The following is a 23,382-nucleotide window of genomic DNA, read 5'->3' on the forward strand; positions in this document are numbered from 1 at the left end:
CCTCACTCCTCTCTCATATCACTCTGCCTGTCTATAGCCACTCATTTTACGTTTCTGACAGGTTTGGCTTCTCGGCTTCTAAAATTCCAAATGTATTCAGTTTTCACTAAGAATTTGAATGTACCTGTAATCAAAGCCACCTGCATTGAGCAATGAGGTTTACAAAGTATTACATCTGAGGAGGAGTGATATGCACTAATCATAGTTTTAACTTGTATTTGTATTTTATTCTTACTATTACTACTTGTACTATTTTTTGCATTGTACCTTTTTTCATTTTTAGACCCATCTAATACAGATATGAGCACTTTCTGTACATCCCAAATGATGTGTTGGTTTTTATAACCAATATCCACCATGGGATGTTAGTCCTTTTTTGTGTAGAATTTCCTGGTTTTATCCAGGGAGCTTCATGTATGAGGTGTTCCCCTTTGAACCAGTCAGCTTGTCCCCTCCATTTCTATCAAGCCCTAGGATCGTGAAAGGGAGAGCTCAACTGGCTACTGAAGGTAAACACAGATCATTTTATGCAGTTTGTTGTCACATAACATTCAGAATATTACATGTGTGTGCCTGATTGGTGTATATACAAGGCACATTCTTAAATGCCCACTTATATCTGGTTGCTATGGGTACCTGAATTCAAAGATCTATACATTTTTTTTTTTTTTAGATAGCCTTAAGTCCTTTATTGCTAGCCAAGTGGTCTGTCTTCCTAGTTAACATTATCCACTGGCCAAGGCAGCACAAGTGTGTTGCAAGCATACATTTTTAACACTTGATTTTAATTTGATATTTTTCTGCTTTACGGTCATTTACCTGGGCAGTTTTTTTTTCTCCAAAACTAGTTGTATTTTTTTTTTTAAACTTATCACCCAATCTTTAATTTTTTTTAGAGAGCTTATTTCCAAGATACAAAAATTTGTAACAAGTCAATTAGTCCTTCAGCTTATTGGGCAAAAATCAAAATCTTACGGTTTGTGGCCAGAATAAAATATGAGCACCCTCGGCCTGTTTTCCTGCCTCTCACTGCTTCTAAACTGCCGTCGTCCTTTACTTTTTGTAGGCACGGAGCAGCCCAAGCAGGTCATCGATAGTGCAGACACGGAGGAGAAGAAGTCTCAAATTAGTGCAGATAGTGGCTTGAGTGTCACCTCTGGATCTCAGGTAAGGTGAAGACTTTCCACAGCAGGCTGTCCTTGGATACCTTTTAAGAAAACCTCTGCTCTGGCCATAATTCTGAAAGCCATTTACCCCATTACAAATATAGAAACATTACAGCTTTTTTTATTTAAAACTATTTTTATGATTTTCTATGAAGTGTGTGGAATAAACTTGAATTTGTGTCCCAAACTTTAGCCACTCTTCATCAGCATGGCATCGCTTGAGACACTTTAAAGTAGGAGCCAAAAAAGCATTGCATGAAATAACATTTTCAGTATGTTACATAAAATATATAAATGACATAAACCATATCCACTCTACACGAACAAATAGATGCACGTAAATGCAGTCAACTGTTCATAAGTATGTAAAAAAAAAGTGCCCCATATAACATACAGATGAAACCTGTAGGGCAGAGAAGAGAAACATCCTGACTTGAGACGCTGCCAGCCCCTGCAATAGTTACCTACATGTGGCTTTGTGTATTGCTGAACCAGGACTACAGGGGAGATGGTGGCTGAGTACTTTCAATGAGCCCTTTGCCATTGGTTTTATGTGAGCGCAGTAGTTTTCAATAATAATTTTGTATGGTTTACACTATGAGCTTCTTTTCATTTTTTTTGAGTGGAATACTGCTGATGACAAGATAGCAGGATAACCTAAAGTACTCATCTACAACTGCTGAGCCTATATCTGGCTGGTGGCAACATCATGCTTTCATTGCTTTAGCACTGGTTTTATTTTGAGTGGAGTACTGCGGATGTCATGACAGATTAATCTGAAGCAACCATCCGCAGTTGTTGATCCTATATTCTGTGGAAACATAAAGCTATTTCTCCTGTACTGGGTACATATTGTGAGCTGAGCTTATACCTTTTGGGGGCTGTCTGTGGTGAAGGTATCAATGCAAGTTTTTGTATGACTTTGTGGGGGATGTTTTTGAAATTTGACACACAGTGGGACTTTTTGGACTTAATATAAATTTGGATGCAGATATATATATATATATATATATATATATATATATATAAACAGTTTAATGTTTTTTGTGTTGCATTTATATGTACATTTATTTGTTCCTATAGAGTGGATTCGGTTTGTTATTTATATCTTTTATGTCACATATTGAAATAGTATTATTTCATGTAATTTCTTGTTTTGCACTGATAGCTCGGCACAAATTGATCTATTCACTTTATACATATGCATTGGATGTGCTTGCTTCTGATCCATAAATATTTATCCTTTGTTGCACTGACATGTTTTTTTTATTTTTTATATATATATATATATATATATATATATATATATATATATATATATATATATATATATATATATATATAAGCATTGGCTCATATCATATAGTAGCCTTGAACTACTGCATTACCAGTTGAGCAAATCAATTCCGTAATCTGCCAGATCCCATGTATCCCGCTTGCCTGGATTTGTGAGTTGCATGGATTGTTGCAGACCAGTGATCACAAATTTACGCTAGCTGGAGTTTGCACTTCATTAAAAAAAAAAAATTAGATCCACCAAGTCTACCAAATTCAGAAATCATTGTGATGATCCCTAGTCTTCCTACAAGTGCATTAGTAAGTCATCTGGCAGATGCATGTCCATGAAGGTTTCTGATGGTGGACTTTACTGGGAAATTAAATTGCATCCAATTGCTAAAAGCTTATATAAATTCAAATAACGGTTCCATATCATTAAATCTGCAGATAAAAAAAAAAAAATACATGGTAATACTATTATAAAGGTCCTTGTTCAGGCTCTTCCAGTATAGGAAAACAGTCCCTGTTCTATAGCAATTGCCACCTTGTCATACACTCTCCCAATGGACTCTGTAAGCAGCCATAGTGAAACACATCACACAGGCCTGGATAACTGTTGTCTCCATCAGGAAAGGCTTCCTGAACTGTGCATGTAGACTGGACATGCCTGCAAAGAAGCCATAGGAGAGAATCATTGCTGGAATGTAGCAAAAGATCAAAAAAGGCAAAAAAAAAAGGTTTATTGAAAAAGTAAACAGTTTGATACACTGTAAATTGAAAACAAAATGTTTCCATTTTAGGGTTTGCATATACAGTGCCTTGAAAAAGTATTCATAGCCCTTTAAATTTTCCACATTTTGTCATGTTACAACCAAAAATGTAAATGTATTTTATTGGGAATTTTGTGATAGACCAATACAAAGTGGCACATAATTGTGAATTGGAAGGAAAATGATAAATGGTTTTCAAAATTTTTTACAAATATCTAAAAAGTGTGGCATGCATTTGTATTCAGCCCCCTTTACTCTGTAACCCCTAACTAAAATCTAGTGGAACCAATTGCCTTCAGAAGTCACCTAATTAGTAAATAGAGTTCACCTGTGTGTCATTTTATCTCCGTATAAGTACAGCTGTTCTGTGAAGCCCTCAGAGGTTTGTTAGAACATTAGTGAACAAACAGCACCATGAAGGCCATGGAACACACCAGATAGGTTAGGGATAAAGTTGTGGAGAAGTTTAAAGCAGGGTTAAGTCATAAAAAAAATATCCCAAGCTTTGAACATCTCACGAAGCACTGTTCAATCCATCATCCGAAAATGGAAAGAGTATGGCACAACTGCAAACTTACCAAGACATGGCCATCCACCTAAACTGACAGGCCGGGCAAGGAGAGCATTAATCAGAGAAGCAGCCAAGAGGCCCATGGTAATTCTGGAGGAGTTGCAGAGACCCACAGCTCAGATGGGAGAATCTGTCCATGGGACAACTGTTAGTTGTGCACTCCACAAATCTGGCTTTTATGGAAGAGTGGCAAGAAGAAAGCCATTGTTAAAAGAAAGCCGTTTGTAGTTTGCGAGAAGCCATGTGGGGGACACCACAAATGTGGAAGAAAGTGCTCTGGTCAGCTGAGACTAATATTGAACTTTTTGGCCTAAAAGCAAAACGCTATGTGTGGTGGAAAACTAACACTGCACATCACCCTGAACACACCATCCCCACTGTGAAACATGGTGGTGGCAGCATCAGGTTTGGATGCTGTTCTTCAATATGGACAGGTTAGCTGCTCAGAGCTGATGGGAAGATGGATGGAGCCAAACACAGGGCAATCTTAGCAGATAACCTGTTACGAGTCTTCAAAAGACTTGAGACTGGGGTGGAGGTTCCCCTTCCAGCAGGACAACGACCCGAAACATACAGCTGGAGCTACAATAGAATGGTTTAGATCAAAGCATATTTATGTGTTTGAATGGCCCAGTCAAAGTCCAGATCTAAATCTAATTGAGAATCTGTGGCAAGACTTGAAATTGCTGTTCACAGACGCTCTCCATCCGATCTGACAGACCTTGAGCTATTTTGCAAGGAAGAATGGGCAGAAATGTCCCTCTCTAGATGTGCAAAGCTGGTAGAGACATCCCCAAATGACTTGCAGCTGTAATTGCAGCGAAAGGTGATTCTACAAAGTATTAACTCAGGGGGGCTGAATACAAATGCTGCCACACTTTTCAGATATTTATTTGTAAAAAAATGTTGAAAACCTTTTATCCTTTTCCTTCCACTTCACAATTATGTTCCACTTTGTAACATGACAAAATGTGGAAAATTTCAAGGGGTATGAATACTTTTTCAAGGCACTGTACTTTGGTTTTGTTTAGTAACTACCAACTCCTAATTTTTAATGCCCATCTTACCTTTTAATTAAGACAGAAATTCCTTTGGATGTTTGTTATGCAACAGGTTTGGGATTTATTCTGAAAAGGTTGGGCATGGAGTGTGGTTTTCTTTTATTAAATCTGACACAGATTAAAAATTGAAGCAATGATAAAGTGCATCACTGTGTGAAAATGTAAAGGGTTTTTTTTTTTTGGAAGTAGTCCATTGTTCGCATTTCCACGTGAGATGCCTATTTTCAAATTTCACAGCAATTGCTATGTCCACAAATGTGTAAATCATTCACGACTCTTGTTAAAGTGACCCTGTCTTAAAGAAATGACGATGGCCAGCAGGGTTAGCTACTGTTTGAAATGCCATGGAATTGATTGGCAACAGGAGTTCTACCCAAGAGCAAAGTATCAGCAAAATGGCTAAATGACAAAGTATAAAGCAGTTTTCTTTACAGGGTACTGCTTTTGCCATCATTTAATGATCAGGGTCGCTTTAATAACGATTTAAGGAACCAAGAACTTGAATTCATTGAAATGAAAAATATTTCTGCTAAGGGCAGCCTTATGCCTGGTACACACAGGTCAATATCGTCTGTTTCAACAGAAACTTTTCAACATTCGGCCTGTGTGTAGAGCAGCCAGTCCAACAGAAGCCGGTCAAACATCCGACTTCTGTAGAACGGGTATGCCAGGAAAAAAAAACCTGGCGATCAGCATCCAATCATTGTTCGCAGCCAATAGTTGCATCAGAACACAATAGCTCAGCGGAGAGATTGCTGTACTAACATAACCTTGTTAGTACAGAGACCTCCTTGCAAGCTCCTCAGTTTGTTTTCGTTGAACGAAAATAAACTTGGTGTGTACTTTGCTGTTTTTCCAGTAGTAGTGTGTGTTTGTGTACATTTGATTTGGGGCAAGGAAACTCATTGTCTCACTGGATGGGTTGTCTTTTTATCTCTTGTTTTGCCTCTGGAAGCAGCGGAGTGATTTGGATGGTGTCAGTACAGGACCTTCCATTCTCATTCGAAGCAGCAGTCAGGATTCTGAAATCAGCACAGTGGTAGGATTTGAGCATGCTTCCTTGTACCATGTCACTTAGATGGGGGTGGACGGGACACTTAGCGATGGGCTGATTCTCAAAGGACGGAGACAGCTGTGTTTTCTACATATGACAGCTCGGTCACGCTTTTATTATTGCAGGTCAGTAACAGCTCAGGGGAAACACTAGGTGCCGACAGTGATCTGAGCAGCAATGCCGGAGACACGTTGGGCGGCCCAGGCGGAGGTCACCTGTCAGGATCCAGAGGAGCCGTGTCCGACAGTGAGATCCAGATGAATTCTCTCACTGGAGCCATATTTGTAAGGACAATAACATTTAATAACACTGTTCAACAGGTAAAAAGTTTTGGGCATAAAATTAGCTAATCTTACATAATTTTGGGGTGCTGAAAACGAAAATGACCCTAAAAAATGTTGATTGGCTCTAGTTTCCATGATATATTCACCCATCTAATGACGTAAGCCATTCAAAATTATGATGCAACTTCAGCTGCATATTGCGCAATTGATACTGGTGACCAATAGAAAATTGCATGTATACTGAGATGATGCAATATTGGCCTTTAATTGCATCACTTCACTGCATAAAAGCTGCAGTATCTGTAGCTGATTGTAGTTCGACAGCGTCTTTACATTTCGTTTTATGCTTATATAGGCTACTCAGTAATGCCTCGAACTTGTGTGAATAAAGCAGATAATTTCTGCTATATCTGCGGTGAAATAACTTTTATCTCACAAAAAAGGAGGATAACAGGAATGATTAAGAAAGCCTACAGCTTGTATTTTGGCTGCAAAATAGTAGACCAGGACAAGAGCTGGGCACCACATATATGCTGCAATTCTTGTGGGACGGCACTGGAGCAATGGTTGAATGGAAAAAAGGCATCTATGCCTTTCGCTGTGCCAATGATTTGGAGAGAGCCAACAGATCATGTTAGTAATTGTTACTTTTGTATGGTGCCTCCAATTGTAAAAGGGCTAAATAAGAAGAAAAAGTTATCTGTGCACTATCCAAATATTCCATCGGCAATACGTCCAGTTCCTCATGGAGAGGGGCTACCAATTCCTAAAGCACCAGAATCCTTCGTGGTTGAGTCAAGTGAGGAAGAACCTGAAGCGTGTAGTCACGTGCAGTTGTAAGAGATAGCCCTTTCCTTGAATACAAGAGAAAAGCCAAGAGAAGCAAAGCCGACACAAACTGAAGACAAAACTAGTGAGAATCCTAAGTATTAAAATGATTCAACTTAGCTTATGGTTATAATTTTTCTTGGTAATCCTATGCAATATATTATGCCATTTAGGCTTTGTTATGTAGTCAATATCACTTGCTTTATATTTGTGGAAAGATATCTATCTATATAATTATTGTGCATTATGTAGTCATTACGCCTATAGTAGAAAACTTTCCGTTTACAGAAAAACTAGAGCCAATTGACAAATTTCATTGTTATATTTGAACTCGGAATGTGAAATTCATTAAAAAATGGATCCTTTTGTTTCCAAAACTGGCAAAAAATAAAAATTTGTTGAACAGTGTAATAAAGGGTGCAATATCCCATAGCAGTCAATCCGCAATCATCTTTAATTCTTCTTCTCTAAACTGATAAAAGGGTGATCTGGTTTTGTCGATTAATATGTGCCGTTGTCTTAACTACATCTTCATGTTGTATTGTTTCCATTGACTAACCATGCAGGAAACATCACTTCTAAATTTATAATCCTTTTTTTTCTTCTTTTGGTCACCTAGGGAAAGCCTCAGGTCCTGCGTCCTGGAGAGAGAAATAGTGGTGTCAGCCCAGTACAACCACCACAAGATGTCAGCCAGCGTATCTATCTGTATGAGGGCCTTTTGGGTAAGGAACACACTTATTGAGAGTGGTTGAACCAATCCATAATATCCCTGTTGCCATACACATGGCAGCTATGGCAGTTTTCAGGCAAATGTGATCAATCTGATTGCCAAAACAACCAAACTGGTGATGGTAACCTACCACCTGCAGTCTGAAGGGGGGGGGGAAGCAATATTAGGAGCTCTATTTAAAGTTCTATATGGTTCTAAAGTGACACTAAATTATATTCTTGTGCTCCATAAATAATCCATACACATCCACAACCTAATGACTCTAATAGATTTAAAAAAAAATTAAAAAACAGATTAAAGTTTTATTGAAAAGACCGAGTATACATACAGAAATTCCAGATCATATTCCCAATCGTAACAGTTTCCATCTGTGTAGAGTACAATGGAAGATTCAGACAGTGACATAGACTGGGCATAACCAAATACGACCACAAAAAATAAGAAACAAGCATATATTTTACAACCTACACAACTGGCAAAGGACAGTTTGCAGCTATAGCCCCGTCCCAACGTATCTGAATACTGTCCTAAGACCAGCAACCAATGGGGTACACATTATTCCACTAGTAGCTTGCCTATGAGGAGGTTAAGCGGGCTCATGCTTGGTGTTTTGAACCATAGGCCCCAAAGATTTTCATGTTTACGGGAGCATCCCCTTTGCTGGTAGATGTTCTTCTTCAGCCTGAGATTTTCACCTATATATTGTACTTATTCCTTAGGGGAAGGGCCATCAGAGGATTGCCAATGCCACAATAGAACTCTCCGGGCTTGAAAAAGGGCTCTAGCCACTACTTCTCTAGTACAAACTGGCAATTGGAAGTCATTTAAGATGCCCAAAAGGCATGGTTTAGGATCAAGTGGACTAGAAATCTGAATAAGCATTGAGTATGTTCATTACCCTTGTCCACAATATATGCAGCTTGGGACAGCACCACATCAAATGGATCAAGTCACCATGGTCTGTGAAGCATCTACTGCAAGTAGTGTTGGCCAATAGGCTCATTTTGCACAGCCTGGCCAGGGTAAAGTGAACTCTCAGAAGCATAGAAGTCTCCGTGTCACATTAAGAGAGCATTGTGGTACCGCTGTGGAATTTATTTTTTTTGTTTTCTATACACTACAAATCCCATAGTCCCTAGTTCATTTCAGGAGGGAGCATGAGAGAGTGGCTATATTTCTGGAGAATGAGCGTAGCCACCCTGTAACATGTAGTAGGATTACAGCTGCAGAAAAAGGAATTTGGAGAGAAAAAGAAGGTATGTTTTTGAGTTGACTAACATACTTGAATATAATTTTTATTTATTTTAACCAGAGTTTAGTGTCACTTTAACAACCCATTGCTCCCATAATGTCCCCCACATGAAGCAGAGCTGCCAGTAGGCTTGAGAGGTAACAGCTGCATTATTCTGCTGTCACGCCAATGTCATTTACCAGGTTACTTGTTCAGTCAACTGCCCATGCAATCCTCTTGTTTAACTGTGGCCTATTGTTCTCCTTAATGGTGATCTTTAAATGTATTCCATAGGTATTTGGTGGTTATGGTTTCATTTTACTGTGGTAAGCTTGTGAGCATCCATAGCCTACAGCTTGGCTGACATGATGTGGGAACACAAAGCTTGTGGATGCCTCAATATGAAGGGCTAACCAGTACGTCCCTTGCCTGAATTACCTTCTAAATGTTGCACCTTTTAATTCTTTCTGCTGAAAGAATATGTAATTAACCACTTGTACGTTATTTCATATCTAATATTTGTGTTCTAATCAAAAGCCTGATCTGTAACTACTGTTGTATCTTTCTGCTTACTAATCGGTTGCTATATTTGTGGCCCTGAACTGAGCAGTGGAGCAACCTTGAATGCTGTGATAATAATCTTTTGGATGCGATATGTGAATTCACTATGAACTTTGGGTGCCTCCTTTTACAGCTCTGCCATTATTTCTATTAACATACATATAGATTGTGTTTCTTCAGCCTGTTAAGTGTGTATATATGTGAGAGGTGCTCTTTAACCTTGCTTTGCCCTTCTGTCTTTCCTATTTTTCTCTTCTTATGCGGCATTGTGCTGTGGCCTGGCTTTGCACAGGAAGAGATAAGGCCTCAGTCTGGGACCAGCTTGAAGACGCAGCGATGGAAACCTTCTCTCTGAGTAATATATTTGTGCTTCTGCTAATTGTGTTACCATGCTTGCCTGCTTCGTGGTTGTGAAACAAGTCTGCTACTATGTCAACTGGCCCCTAGATGCCCTGTAATGAGAGCACAGACAGTCTTCATATGCTTCTCTTTCTAACTTGCAGTATGTGTGCATGGTAATGTGTTGGTTGAGATCTCTACCTGGAGTTTAATTGCAGCCCATTAGTCATAATTGGAATTTGAAAAATTGCAGAAGGGCATCCACTTGGCACAGCACCCAGAAGACCATGGCCATGGTAGCTTGGTATATTACATTGATTTAGAGCTTTCACAGAGGCTGCTTGTGTATCAGGTATGTATATTTATATTGCGCCAAGCTGGCCTAATATAATATATCAAAATAGATCATCACCGGAGTTGAGGTATCAGTAGGAAAGAAATTTAGGCCCAGCTCCTAATTAACAACAGAATTTAATATGAATAAGTGACCATAGCAAGTACCCCCACCAGCGTGGTATATTTAATCTCAAGCCCTGAAATTTTCACTTTTTGCTGGGCAGCTTGATCTGTAAGTAAATGTGGACAAGAATAAAGACACATAGATAAATGGAAACTAATACATATATCATAACCAATAATGACCACATACAGTTACCAGAGCAAAATATTTTTTGCTGGAGTTGATCTTTAAACTTTTATGACATTTCGCTCAAGGATACATGATTATGGATCTTAAGCTAGCTCTTCATGGGTCAAAATTCAGCCGGCTCAGCAGGGACCGGCTGAATTTCGATCAGTGTTTGGGCTAGTTGGTTGTACACAAGTCGATCTATCTATTGACTTTTGTGTACAACCAGCCTGTCGTTTTTTTTTTTTTTTTCAGGACAATCTGTGTGGCTGGCTACACCACAGTGCTGCCACAGTCTTGATTGCAGTGGTGGATGTAATTTTTTTTTGGTCTTGAAGCCCTGCCCTTCTCACTAAATCCCAACCAGGGGCGGACGGACCATTAGAGCACTCGGGTACTGCCCGAGGGCTCAGGGTCAGTAGGGGGTCCCATGAGATGCCCCTGGTACCTTTCAGAGGCTTTTTTGGGTGTGGTTTGAGTGGTCGAGGACACAGGGGCCCCATGATCCCCTATTGCCCGGGGGCCCCATGAGTTGTCAGTCCACCCCTGATCCAAACCCTTTAAAGCTGTTCATATATCCACCACTGAGTTCCTTGAGGGACAAACTTCCTTCTATAATTTTTCTTTCACAGGTAGAATAATTATTAAGCCTCGTGCACATTGGATGTTTTTGCAGTTGCTGCTTTTCCAATAATGTTCATAATGTTAGACAATATAGAAAATAAAGGGCAATATAAAGGCCTTCAACCTGCAAGTGACCCAGTTTGAAGTATCCAACCATAAACAGAGGGATGGTATTGCCTCACAGGCTGTATACAGTGGGTACATAGAAATAAAGACACAAATCAGCCTGAAAACCACCCAGGTGGCGATCATAAGGTACTAAGAAAAATTATTGATGGCTATACTATCCAATCACTAGCAAGTTGCCATTTGCAGCTGCTTCTAGGGGCGTCAGGCATTTTTTTTTTTCCATGCCTCAAAACTTCCCTGCATGTTAGCCTATGTGTCCATGTACACATAGGCTTTTAGCAGCGTTTTTGGCAGGAGCTTTTAAAGGCAGTAAAAAAAAAACACTGCCAGTGTGTCCAGGAGCAGCAGAGTTTTGGCAGAAAAAAGCTAGACTCTGCTAAATGCTAGAAGTGTTTAGCACTTGAGGGTTTATTCATTTTAATAGGCAGAATAAATTATTATTCTGGTCAATGAAATGAATTATTACTCTGGTCAGTGAAATGAATTAACATCCAAGCTCTTGATGCCTGTAAACGTGCCTAAAGGTTTGTAAAAGCTTTAGAAAGTTTTACAAGCGTCAGGCTTTTTTTTCTGACAAAACGCTGTTGCGAGGAGGAAAGACTTCTAGGAGAGTTTATATAACGTCATGTGTGCATGAGGCCTTTTGGCCATGAAGTGTAGATAATCCCCAATTCCCATGATTTTCTGACTTGATTTGTAAAGTGCAAGCAAAATTTAAAGAAAAAAAAAAAAATTAAGCCAATTTGGTTATTTTTCATCCAAGCTGTTAAGAAGACCATTTAACAGCTTCATGTTGAAAGCATTGTTTAACCTTGACACCTGACACATTTCATGGGCTTCCTGACCATGTGGTCACTGTGATTGGCTGACGGCGATCAGGAGACCGTCTTACCGATGTTCCTTCATGAACAGGAACTGTCTGACATCACTGTTCACCTTGCTGGGGACACGCAATTTTAGCACACTCCCAACACTTTTGTGGCAGCGTGGAATAAGACCCACCTTTGTGCTTCCACATCTATGTGCATGGACATCAAGAAGGGGCTAAAGTGTATGTGAACCCTTGTAGATTAATGGAACCATGAACAATTATTTCAGAAAAGCACATTAATAAAATTAAATTTAGAAAAGTTCCAATTATCTTCTTTTTTTTTTTTTTTAAACTTTTAAAATATGTCAGGATGATTTCCCTGGCCTCCAAGGGGTGGAGGTGGAGGCTGCTTGCCACTATGCCTAGTAGAACAATTCTGAGCCCGTCTCCTGACGGGAGATGCTGTCATTCATGCCAGGGAGGGATGGATTATGAGCATGTCAGCCTATGTGGTCAAACTGACTATGGGACTGCAGGTTCTCCATGCTTTAGTCTTATGCAAGGAGATAATAGACGCATGGAATCTGCAGACCAAAAGTCCAAAGAGTCTAAATAAATCCAGTAATAGGAATTCAATGGTGGAGAAGGGAATGAAACAGTCTGGATACCAGGGCAGGCTGTGGTAGAGTGAAGCAGACTCTAATGGAGGAGAAACAGGCAGAAACACAGCGCCTCTAAGTGTAGATGCCATTAAACTTGCATTACAGCCTACACTTCGAGGCGCTGTATTTCTTCTTCTGACTCCATGCTTTAGTACATCATCCTGCTTTTCCCTTTGAAAGTAACACTGTGCATGCCTGTCAACACGTCCTCAGGTCTGAATCCGCTTTTAGCATTGATTGCTTGACAGCACAGAGTAGACTGGCAGGGATCACCAGTTGTTTTGGAGTTCTTTGCCAGTCACTTTCAAAGGGCTTGTTTACTCCATTCCCACTGGGTAGCGTTGCCCAATGCATAGACAAGGCAAAATACCTGATATCCAATAGCTTCAGTTCACACCAAGCACTGAGTTGGTATGTGCTAGAAAAGCATAGGAAATGTTTCAGTTTTGCACAATACGTCACATTCTGACGAGTGATAATGCTGCTGCACATAGTTAAATATGATCTATAGTTTAAAGTTGAATGAAAAAGGGGAAAAAATGCCCTGCAATGGGTGTTAATGCATTACAATGCATATTATGTGTGCCTCAACACCTGCCCACTGGTGTGTAAAAGTGCTGAAAAGGATCAATACTCAAGTCTAAACTGGAGTTTAAAGTGTATATAACCCTAAAAGGTTTCTAAGATTGGAAGTGCAGTATCTGTTTCTGCTGTCGCCGCATGCATTCAGATTTGGAAAGCATAAAGTGTTAAGTGTTGGTTTTTACAGTGCTTTGCTACATTTGTCATTGCCCTTTTAATAGTGCCGCAGAACTTAAAATGCCAGAAATTGTGAGTTGTGTTTGCCTTTTTGCCATCATGCTCAATTGAGTTTGATTACCTTGATAACTTCAGTTTAACTAGCAGAAGCAGTCAGCGAGGAAATGTCTCTCTGAATAATTTGAGTACCTCCACAGCCTGACATTCAGAGAGCCCTGGAGGAAGTGTCACTTCAGAAATGAATCAAGACTTCGCAGTAGAAAGTGTATTGCAAGAGTACATCAGAAATTTATAGAGATTTCAGTGCGCTGAGCTGCCAATCAAATTCTCTTATCGGCAAACATGAATAGTGGAATCTTAACTTTGGAAAACACACTGCAGTTAGGGCCCATTGACACCAGCAGGCTTGCATTATGGTCTGTATAAACCACACCCTCCGGTGTGTGTCGTGTAGTTGTGGTGGGATAAGTTTTTAACCACTTGACCTCGTGAGGGTTTTACCCACTTCATGACCAGGGCATTTATTTCCTTTTTAGCACTTCGCTACTTTAACTGGCAATTGGCTGGTCATGCAACACTGTACTCCAGATTAAATTTTTATTTTTTTTACACAAACCAAACTTTCTTTTGTTTTTGATCTTCACTGGGTTTTTTTTTTACTTTTATAAATGAAGAAAAAATTTCTTCATAAATTTAGTCAAATGTATTCAGTTACATATCTTTGTTAAAAGAAATTCTAATTGGTGTATAATTTTGGTTTCTGTGAACGTTATAGCATCTACAAACTATGATATACTGGAGTTTACACAGCTATGGCGCTATACTGGTAATGGTGGTGGTCAGCAACTTATAGCGGGACAGTGATAGTGTGGTAGGCAATCTGTCACTAATAGACCCTCCCTGGGAAGTATACAGACTGACACTAATGTTGCTAGTGCCACTAATACAGTGATCTGATATACTGTACTAATGACACTGGTTGGGAAGGGGGGTTAACATCAAGGAGCAGTCAAGGGTTTACCTGTATACCCAATAAGTGTAATGTGTGTAATATGTGCTGCTTTACCTAAGAGATCTGGCTGTTCTTTCTTCTAGCTCCCAGAAAAGAGCCAGATTGCGGTTTGTAAACACGGATAGGGATGGACTGATGCACTTCTTCTCCTCCTCCTCCTCTTCCTCTTCCTCTTCTTCCTCTTCCTCTTCCTCTTCCTCTTCTTCCTCTTCCTCTTCATCTTCCTCTTCCTCTTCCTCTTCCTCTTCCTCCTCCTCTTCCTCTTCCTCTTCCTCTTCCTCTTCTTCCTCCTCTTCCTCTTCCTCTTCTTCCTCCTCTTCCTCTTCTTCCTCCTTCCTCTTCCTCTTCCTCTTCCTCTTCCTCTTCCTCTTCCTCTTCCTCCTCCTCCTCCTCTTCCTCCTCCTCTTCCTCTTCCTCTTCCTCTTCCTCCTCCTCCTCTTCCCCCCGCAAATACAGAGTACCAATACTTTGTGGTGTGATATGGGCTCAAATTGCACCGCAAAGTATAGCATGCAATTTTGAACAGGAATGTGATTCTTGTCCAAATCACATATGATTTCCCCAATTCTCCTGTGTGAACCCAGGCTGTCATAGCCCAAGTTAATACAGGAGCGGTGCAGGCAGGTTTCCTGCAGCAGAGAGTGGGCGTGTGGGGCTGTATACGATGAAGGTAGATGCTCCATATTCTCAGCAGTAGGAGAGGAGAGAAAGCGATGGGGTTTTGAAATCGCCACTACTTTCTCTCCCTCCTTGCAGGGGTGACCGTTTGGACTAGAGGACTATTGATTGGTCAGCCCTGTCACATGGAGAAGAGAGAGCCGCTTCACAGGTCTGGGGGTTTGAATTCCCTGCTGCTTTCTCTCCTCTCCATACAGCAATGACAGTACGGGCTAGATGGCATCTGATTGGTCAGCACCGTCCATGTGAGGTTGCTGACCAATCAGTCATCCGTGCAAGGAGAGGAGAGAAAGCTACGGCATTTCAAATCCCCCCTGCCCCTTTCTCTCCTCTCCTACCGCTGAAAGTATGGAGCATCTGCCTCCATAGTATACATCCCCACTCTCCGCTCAGCATGGGAAGCCTGCAGGGAGGTTTCCCGCACTGCTCCTGTGTGAACTCCAGCTATGACAAGCCTGGGTTCACACAGGAACGGGGAAACCACTTGCAATTTGGACAGGAATCAAATTCCTGGTCAAATCACATGCTAATCTTTGCAGTGCGATTTCTATTGATGCAAATTGCACCGTAAAGTATCGGTTTCCGGTATCGGGAGCAAACCGCTTTTTCTTTAGAATAGAAAAAGGTAGGAATCCTCAAGTTTAAAATCCCTGCAATGTACATTGATCAACCAGAGGGTTTTTTTTTTTTTTTTTTTCAACAAGTGGCGTTGCTTTTTAAAAATATGTAACATAAATAATGCAAACTGTTATGTCAGTAGAGGTAAAACCATAGTTGTTATAGTGAATTAAAGACAGTCTTGACGTTGCTTTAAAGAAAAAAAATGTTGCTGCCAGCACAAACCCCCAACACCTCTTGGGTTCTGGGGAGATGCTTAGGGGAAACCCCCTTTAAAACTAGAAGATATATTATTTTGCTGAACTTTTATTTCGTGTGTGTGTTGCATGCTGTGGATCGTAATGAAGTGAATTTACAGAAACGTAGTAAGTGGGTTTGTGTTATAAAATAAAAATGTTGGATAAAGACCGGATCAGTTGTATTCATCACCGGGTTGGGGTATTTATTTTATTTTTGCATAGGTTTTAATAGAGATATTGATGCCATTATCATTTTGATCATTTTCGTTTTTGTTATTTGTGTGGTTCAGTTAAGGGTGAGGTGATTAGGGATAAGTATTCTAATTCTTATGAATAGGAATTGGGAATTAGGTTCGCTATAGTAGTAGATCAGTGTTTCTCAATGTTTTTTCAGTCAAGGCACCCTCTAAAATTATGGACAATCCCGAGGCACCCTTTAAAATTATGGACAGTCTCGAGGCGCCCCATTCTAAAATGTAAAAAACTATTCTAATAGTTGTATATAACGCAGCAACGTCCACACATGTAGGACACCCATTGCTAGAGGTGAATTATTCTTCCAAATCAAATACACTTTTTCACTGGTCCTGACTAGTATTACAGTATTTCTCTCAGTTTTTCTCCATCACTGAGCTAATGTGACCCCAGCATTGATGGAGAGGGGCAGGGGAGGGTCAAGCAAGGATGCTGTACAGGCAACTGACATCTTATCAACTGATGATGTCATTGGTTGTCAGGACGCTGGTGGCTAGAAGGTTGTAATGGCGCACAATGAAAACCTGTGGCTTTGTGTAACTAAAAGTCAGGCTTCTTTTACCCGCTGGCTTGTATACAAGTTTTGTGCAACTTTTAGATATTTGGCCAAAGCACCTCTGAAGAAGCCTCAAGGCACCTGGGTTGAGAGAGGCTGTAGTAGACTCATGGTTAGGTTAGATAGAAGGCATTGATTTTGGAGTGAGCTCTGGTTAGGGCAGTGTTTCTCAACTCCAGTCCTCATGGACCCCCAACAGGTCATGTTTTCAGGATTTCCATTATTTTGTACAGGTGATTTGATCAGTTTCACTGCCTTAGTAATTACCACAGCTGTTTCATCTGAGGGAAATCCTGAAAACATGACCTGTTGGGGGTCCATGAGGACTGGAGTTGAGAAACACTGGGTTAGGGCAAGGTGTTGGAGTGAGGTAAAGATGGGGTTGACCTTAAGAAAAAGTTTAGGCTAAAGCAGGACTAAACTCTCTCATTCAAAATAAACTATATGTTCAGTTCATTTCTGGCCTAGGCCCAGGATTCTACATAGCATTTTTTTCTTTCATCTGGAAGATAGGCTTTCTCAGCTAGGTACACCCTTCTGCCTGCATGTCTGAACTAAGGGCAGATAGATTCTAGGAGGTAAATGCTACATGAATCAACTGCCCATACACAAGACTGCTGCAGCTAGAAATGCTAGGGGGTTGTTTTCTAAAGTGATTTATCAAAAACAATAAAGTGTGCAGACATGGATGATGGGTTGGGTGAGTTTGCTTTTAAGATTAACAATGAATCAAACAGCTCTTCAGTTTGTGGTGCTCAGATATAGTTAAGTTCTGCTTTAGTGGACTAGCTTGAGTTAGGTTGAGTTTGAACAGAACCAGTGTCATTTGGGTTTGTGACTGCTTGGGCTTACATTACCGTACATATTTAGCCTTACTTTTGAAATAGCTATATCTCCTTATTTAGCTTTACTTCGAATCAGATGTCAGCTTGAGAGTCGGGGTTCAAAGGTTACCTGAAGTTGCCCTGTTAACTACTTCACATCACCTTAGCTCCTAAAATTGTACAGCAATGTGAAAAAAACAAAGCCCTATAGTTAAGAGGAATGTATGAGGACTCTAGGGCAATACTGTGCACATTGAAAAGCTGGATATTGTGTGAGGTCAGGTAGATGGCAGGACAGAAACTTTGACATTTGACCCCCAGCTTTCAAGCTAAAGAGAGTCAATTATAGTAATTCAGGATGTAGTATTTAGTTTTTTTACAAGTCCATTCTTGGCAGACTTCAAGTAATAGTAACTTATTCACTTGGCATTCGTTTTTGCATATGATACGTTTCATGGCCTTAATAGATGACAAACTACCAAACCCAGAGCAAGTGCAACAGATATATTATGTTGGGAAACAATTACTGGCTAAGACTGACCTATTTTTGCAGGTAAAGAGCGCTCCACCCTTTGGGACCAGATGCAGTTTTGGGAGGATGCTTTCTTGGATGCTGTGATGCTCGAAAGAGAGGGAATGGGGATGGATCAGGGACCTCAAGAGATGATAGACAGGTGAGTCTAGGATCCCTGACATTATCTGCAGCAATTGGTCAGGATGCTTTTTTTTTTTTTTTTTAAGCTAGCTGCTTTCTTGTGTGTTAAGGTATATGTCTTTGGGAGATCATGACCGGAAACGTCTTGAGGATGATGAAGATCGACTTCTGGCTACGCTCTTACACAACATGGTGGCCTACATGGTGATGATGAAGGTGAATAGGATGCATTGTTTTATTATACACTACTGTTTTGAGTGCAATTTAAAGGGTCTTCATATTTCCTCTCCATTGTAAATAAGTCCATTAGAATCATTTATTCTTCTTTTAGAGAAGTCATATATCATTGTAGTATTGGTCTTTTAATATCTTCACCTTTGACAAAGCAAAAGCAGGAAAAAAAGACCCGGCCGTATTGGGCTCCAATCCTGTCAAGAGCAGTAGAAATTGTATAGGGTGACCTTTAAGGAGAGTGAATGCTGATCTGGGTCCCTGATCACAGCTGATCACAGGTTCCATACAGTGGTGACCATTTTATAAATGCACAATGTAGTGTACAACCTGAAGCCTAGCAAATAAAGGGTCTTGATATTTCCGCTCCATTATAAATAGCTCCATTAGTATGATTTATTCCTCTTTTAGAGAAGTCATATGTCATTGTAGTATTGGTCTTTTTTTTAATATCTTCACAGAAAATGGTGATTAATTTATTTACATAAATATTGCTAAGGAAATTGCAGCATCTACTCTACTAGAGTTAGAGAAGGAAAAAAGTGTCAAACCGGATTTTAGCTATTTATTGAACCATGCATGTGGGTTTCCTCTGTGTACTCCAGTTTCCTCCCACACTCCAAAGATGTACTGTTAGGTTAATTGACTCCTGTATGAACTGGCTCTATTATATGTATGAATGTGAGTTAGGGACCTTAGATTGCACGTTCCTTGAGGACAGAGACGGATGTGAATGTACAAAATAAATATATGTAAATCACTGTGTAAATTGCTGGTGCTTTAGGATTACCTGTAATTAAACTCACTCTTTTTGTTAAGGTAAACAAGACCGATCTCCGCAGGAAGGTTCGACGTCTGCTGGGGAAATGTCACATAGGTTTAACGCACAGTCAACAGATTAATGAACTGCTTGACCGAGTGACAGATCTGGTAAGACTGGGGGGTTGAAAATGTCAGGTTTATACTAGAAGGCTAAGGAAGTACTGCAAGCCTGGATCTCTGTGAACTTTATTTTTTTAAATATTGGGTCTATTATAAGCCTTCACATTCTGTCTTCTGTTGAAGATGTTGATTAGTTACTATAATCACCAAATACACTTTGTTCAGTTTCTTAAACTGTAATTAAAGGCAAACACTAACTTTTTATTCATTTTTTTTTAGTTTTGGATAGAGTGGAGAGGGATTAGAACATATGTCAATCTTTATTGCTGTCTTTGCCCCCGTTAGGGAGATTCACCCTCTCTGTTTACCGTTATTGCTGAAAGAGAAAGTAAAAGAAAATCCCAAATTTTGGTTGACATCACAACACTAGTAGAGGGGAAATCTTCCAATTGGGACACTAGTTCTGGTGACACACTGGGATTCCTGTTTAGGCTGTGGGATAGGAAATGGAGAAAGAGACTGTGTTCAGAATGCAGCAGGGCAGCCACTCGACACAGGACCCCAAAGCAAGTGGAGATTAGTGGAGTAGCCACGTATGGTATATGCATAGTTACATTGGTCAAAGGTAGAGCTATGTAACAGTGTGTAAAATCCCTGGAATCCTTTAAATAGACTTTCGGTTAATCGCTATAGCTCCAGCATGCTTATTGATAGCCTTCTTTTAACTAGTGTGGGAACTCGCTTCAACTGGTAGAGCTTTTTCAAAGCACAAAGCAACTCGCTTCTTTTTAAGGGCCTTTTTGCCCAATTTTATTTACAAGAAAGTTCAAATAAAATGCTTCCCATGCAGGGGTATCCACCATCAATCAAATTAACAGTATTCAGCCTCCTGGCTTGTACACAGTTTTAACTCTGTCTCCTGCAGAGTCTTCCCAAAATATGGCACTAGCACACAGCTAGTCTGGCTTCCACCTGACTCCAAGGCAGAGACCTCCTGCCTGCCGTTGTGGAGCCCTCCTGACTCCGTTTGCCGGGGTGGAGCCCAGAACCATGGTTAGGCCTCTATAAAAAGGCCTGCACACACCTGTGTAATCAGTGTGCTGGGGGTTCTCAAAACCCAGACCCCGGATTGGAGATTTCATCCCTCCCAGATCTCTTTGAAATCTCCAGGCTCCAGATCCCAAAACAAACTTAATGAACAAATGAGGAAACTGAAAAGCCAGTTTCCTCTGCAATAAATCAACTCTCTGGAGCCCCTCAACCTGCCTGGTTGAGAATCCAGGGTTTTCAGCTTTATTTTGACCGTGGCAGGACACCGCACTGCCACACTAGGTAAAATGTTCTTGTATGTAATAGGAGAGAAGGAGTATGCATTCCAGTACTCTACTCTAAAGCTGGCCTTGCACACTGTGATCATTCTAATGAACGGTCTTAAATCCTCCTTGGTGGTCCTTTTCAACCCGCTGCGACCCAGATTACGTAGAGTGACAAATTGATGGAGTGCTGAGTAATGGCTGTATCCAAACAGATGCAGCCATTGTTTGAGTACTTTGACAGAAGCTGCGAGTGGCTGTCAAAATGTAATAGTTTATCGGGGGAATTTGTCCATCTGCGCTGTATACTGTGCATGGAACAATCTGTTAGATTTTTTTCGTTCATCCCACAGGCTGAATCAAAAAACTGTGTAAGGTCAGTTTAAACCTTCAGTAGTCTGTGTAATCTTGTTCTTCTATTGTGAGCATTTCTTTTTCTTTTTTTTTTACGCATCTGTTACTGAGATGCAGAAAGCTAGAAGTAAAGAAAATCTGAATGAAAACGACTATATGTACCATTTAAAGGAATATAGATTCTTGCTGATTTTTTTATTTTTTTATTTTGCTATTGTGTGCCACCTGCATTATAACATTATAACAATCACAAATTATTTATCTATATTCTAAAACACAGAATGGCCGTGACCTGAGTGTGCGACCCAGTGGTAGTCGTCACATTAAGAAACAGACTTTTGTGGTGCATGCTGGGACTGACACCAGTGGAGACCTGTTCTTTATGGAGGTGAGTAAGCTGATCATGGGGAATGTGGTGCCATCAGTCAGTGTTCTGTAACTTTTCATCAGCTAATGAGCCTTCTCAAATGCACCATTTCTTCAGTTTCCTGAATTTTATCCTGCACTGCTGTATTTTTTATAGCACAACCAGTAAAATCATAAATAATGGAATAGGGTTTGTTAGTCATGTCACCCCCTGAGGTGTAGCTCTTGATAGCAGTGCAATTTTAATATGGTATTTTTTGAAAAATACTGCCTGCAGACATGTCTTTTTGTTTTTTTGTTTTTTTTCCCTTTCTGTCAGTCAGACACTGAAAGATGCAGAAGAGTTTTTTGGTCTAATTTAAAAAAATAAAAATAAAAAAAATTAACCGCTTGACTTTTGGAAGGTTTTACTCCCTTCATGACCAGGGCAATTTTTCATTCTACAAATGATGGTATATATACTGGAATTTCCGCAGCTCTAGACACTGTACTGATAATGGCGGTGATCAGTGACTTAGTGTGGCGGGCAGTCTGGCACTAACAGACCCTCATTGGGAGGTACAATAGCTGACTGACACGGACCTCACTAGTGATCAGTTATATTACTGTACAAATTACACTGGCTTGAAAGGGGTTAACTTCAATGGGTTAACTGTGTGCCTAGCTAGTGTAATGTGTCTAATTAGTGCTGCTTTTACTAAGAGATCTGGCTGGTTTTTTTTTCTCCCTGTTTTGCAGGGAGAAAAAACAGCCAGACCGCTGATCTGTGTGCTAATAAACACATGAATCTGTGCGGTGATTGGCTATAGCCAATCAGCAGGTTTCAGACATAAGTCATTGGCCATGTATGTGATCCAGCCTGGCTGTGCCACTCGCCTGCAGTAAATGTACTCTGGGCATGTGGCAAGCAGGTAAAATGTTCTATTAAAATACAAAAAAGTAGAACTAAAAGCGCCTGAATAACCGTGTAAAGAAGCATCATGTTCAGTTACTATGAGATAACTTATAAAGTAAACAACCTTTTTTTTTTTTAAACCTTCCCTGACAGAGCCTTATCCTTCTTTATTTGTGTCTCAAACACTGCTGAAGACTGCAGCTCATAGTGGGAGGGTCTCAGAAAAAGAAGCAATCCATAAAGCAGTGGGCAGTACTGTGTGTGGTCAGGTCCTGATTGACAAGCTACATGCTTGAACGATGTACTAAAATCCTGCTAATAGCCACATCTCTCGCCACATTTGTTTCAGCCCTCTTTAGTTCTATCCATGCAGCGTCACTCTAGACCTCTGCAATATAACATTCTGTCATGGGATAATTAATGCGTTCTTTAGACAGATCTAGGGGAACAGGTAGTCTGTGGCTTGGAGTGTCTTTCCTTCCGTATTTTGGAGGATCCTTATGACTGATGCCATCCTGCCAGGCTGTTGGTGCACAGGAATTGGTCATCCATATAGTCCCATCTCCCAATCAGCAAACTTGAGTTTCAGAGATTTATCTGTCTCTGCATTGTTGAATCATCATGCTTGAGGGCCATATGATCCGGAATCAGACAACACTAGAGTGGTGGTGTACTTCCATTTATCGGGAAGGAACGGAGTCTCACCATAGTGGTCTTCTACCCCAAGAACGGATATGCCAACTTGCTTTATGGTTGCTGGCTTTAATGGCATGACTGTTGAAGCCTAGGTTATGCAGAGCAGGAAGCATCTCTGAGTCACTGATTCCCAGGATACTAAACGCTAGGAAGTTACTTCACACATGGTCTGTCATTGAGCGTGGAAGGAATACTGCACTTGATGTGAGTCACTGAAGCTTTTCCTTAAGACCAATCCTCTCCTTCCTGCAGCTAAGTCTGGTCCAGTGTTTGGCTCTAAGCACTATCAAGGGGCATATTTCTTCCCTTTCTGTTCTGT

At 40.4% G+C, this 23,382-nt stretch overlaps 1 protein-coding gene across 24 annotated transcripts in view; it reads left to right on the top strand.

Annotated features, from left to right (window-relative positions):
• MADD (MAP kinase activating death domain) overlaps positions 1-23,382 on the top strand; it is a 174,555-nt gene that overhangs the window by 122,397 nt on the left and 28,776 nt on the right. For 8 of the 24 annotated variants that reach the window (XM_089675779.1, XM_089675766.1, XM_089675782.1 and 5 more), the window contains 9 exons: positions 1,067-1,167; positions 5,802-5,885; positions 6,026-6,184; positions 7,632-7,737; positions 9,830-9,892; positions 18,225-18,345; positions 18,437-18,542; positions 19,377-19,487; positions 21,387-21,494. In XM_089675779.1, the coding sequence (XP_089531905.1) occupies positions 1,067-1,167; positions 5,802-5,885; positions 6,026-6,184; positions 7,632-7,737; positions 9,830-9,892; positions 18,225-18,345; positions 18,437-18,542; positions 19,377-19,487; positions 21,387-21,494 (959 nt within the window). The remainder of the gene's footprint in view (positions 1-1,066; positions 1,168-5,801; positions 5,886-6,025; positions 6,185-7,631; positions 7,738-9,829; positions 9,893-18,224; positions 18,346-18,436; positions 18,543-19,376; positions 19,488-21,386; positions 21,495-23,382) is intronic. The other 16 variants (XM_089675768.1, XM_089675783.1, XM_089675773.1 and 13 more) reach the window with 6 other exon arrangements.

This window comes from Staurois parvus, unplaced genomic scaffold (assembly GCF_062004578.1).
Source record: "Staurois parvus isolate SC_StPar_1 unplaced genomic scaffold, SC_StPar_1.0 ptg000159l, whole genome shotgun sequence".
Taxonomy (NCBI): Eukaryota; Metazoa; Chordata; class Amphibia; order Anura; family Ranidae; genus Staurois; species Staurois parvus.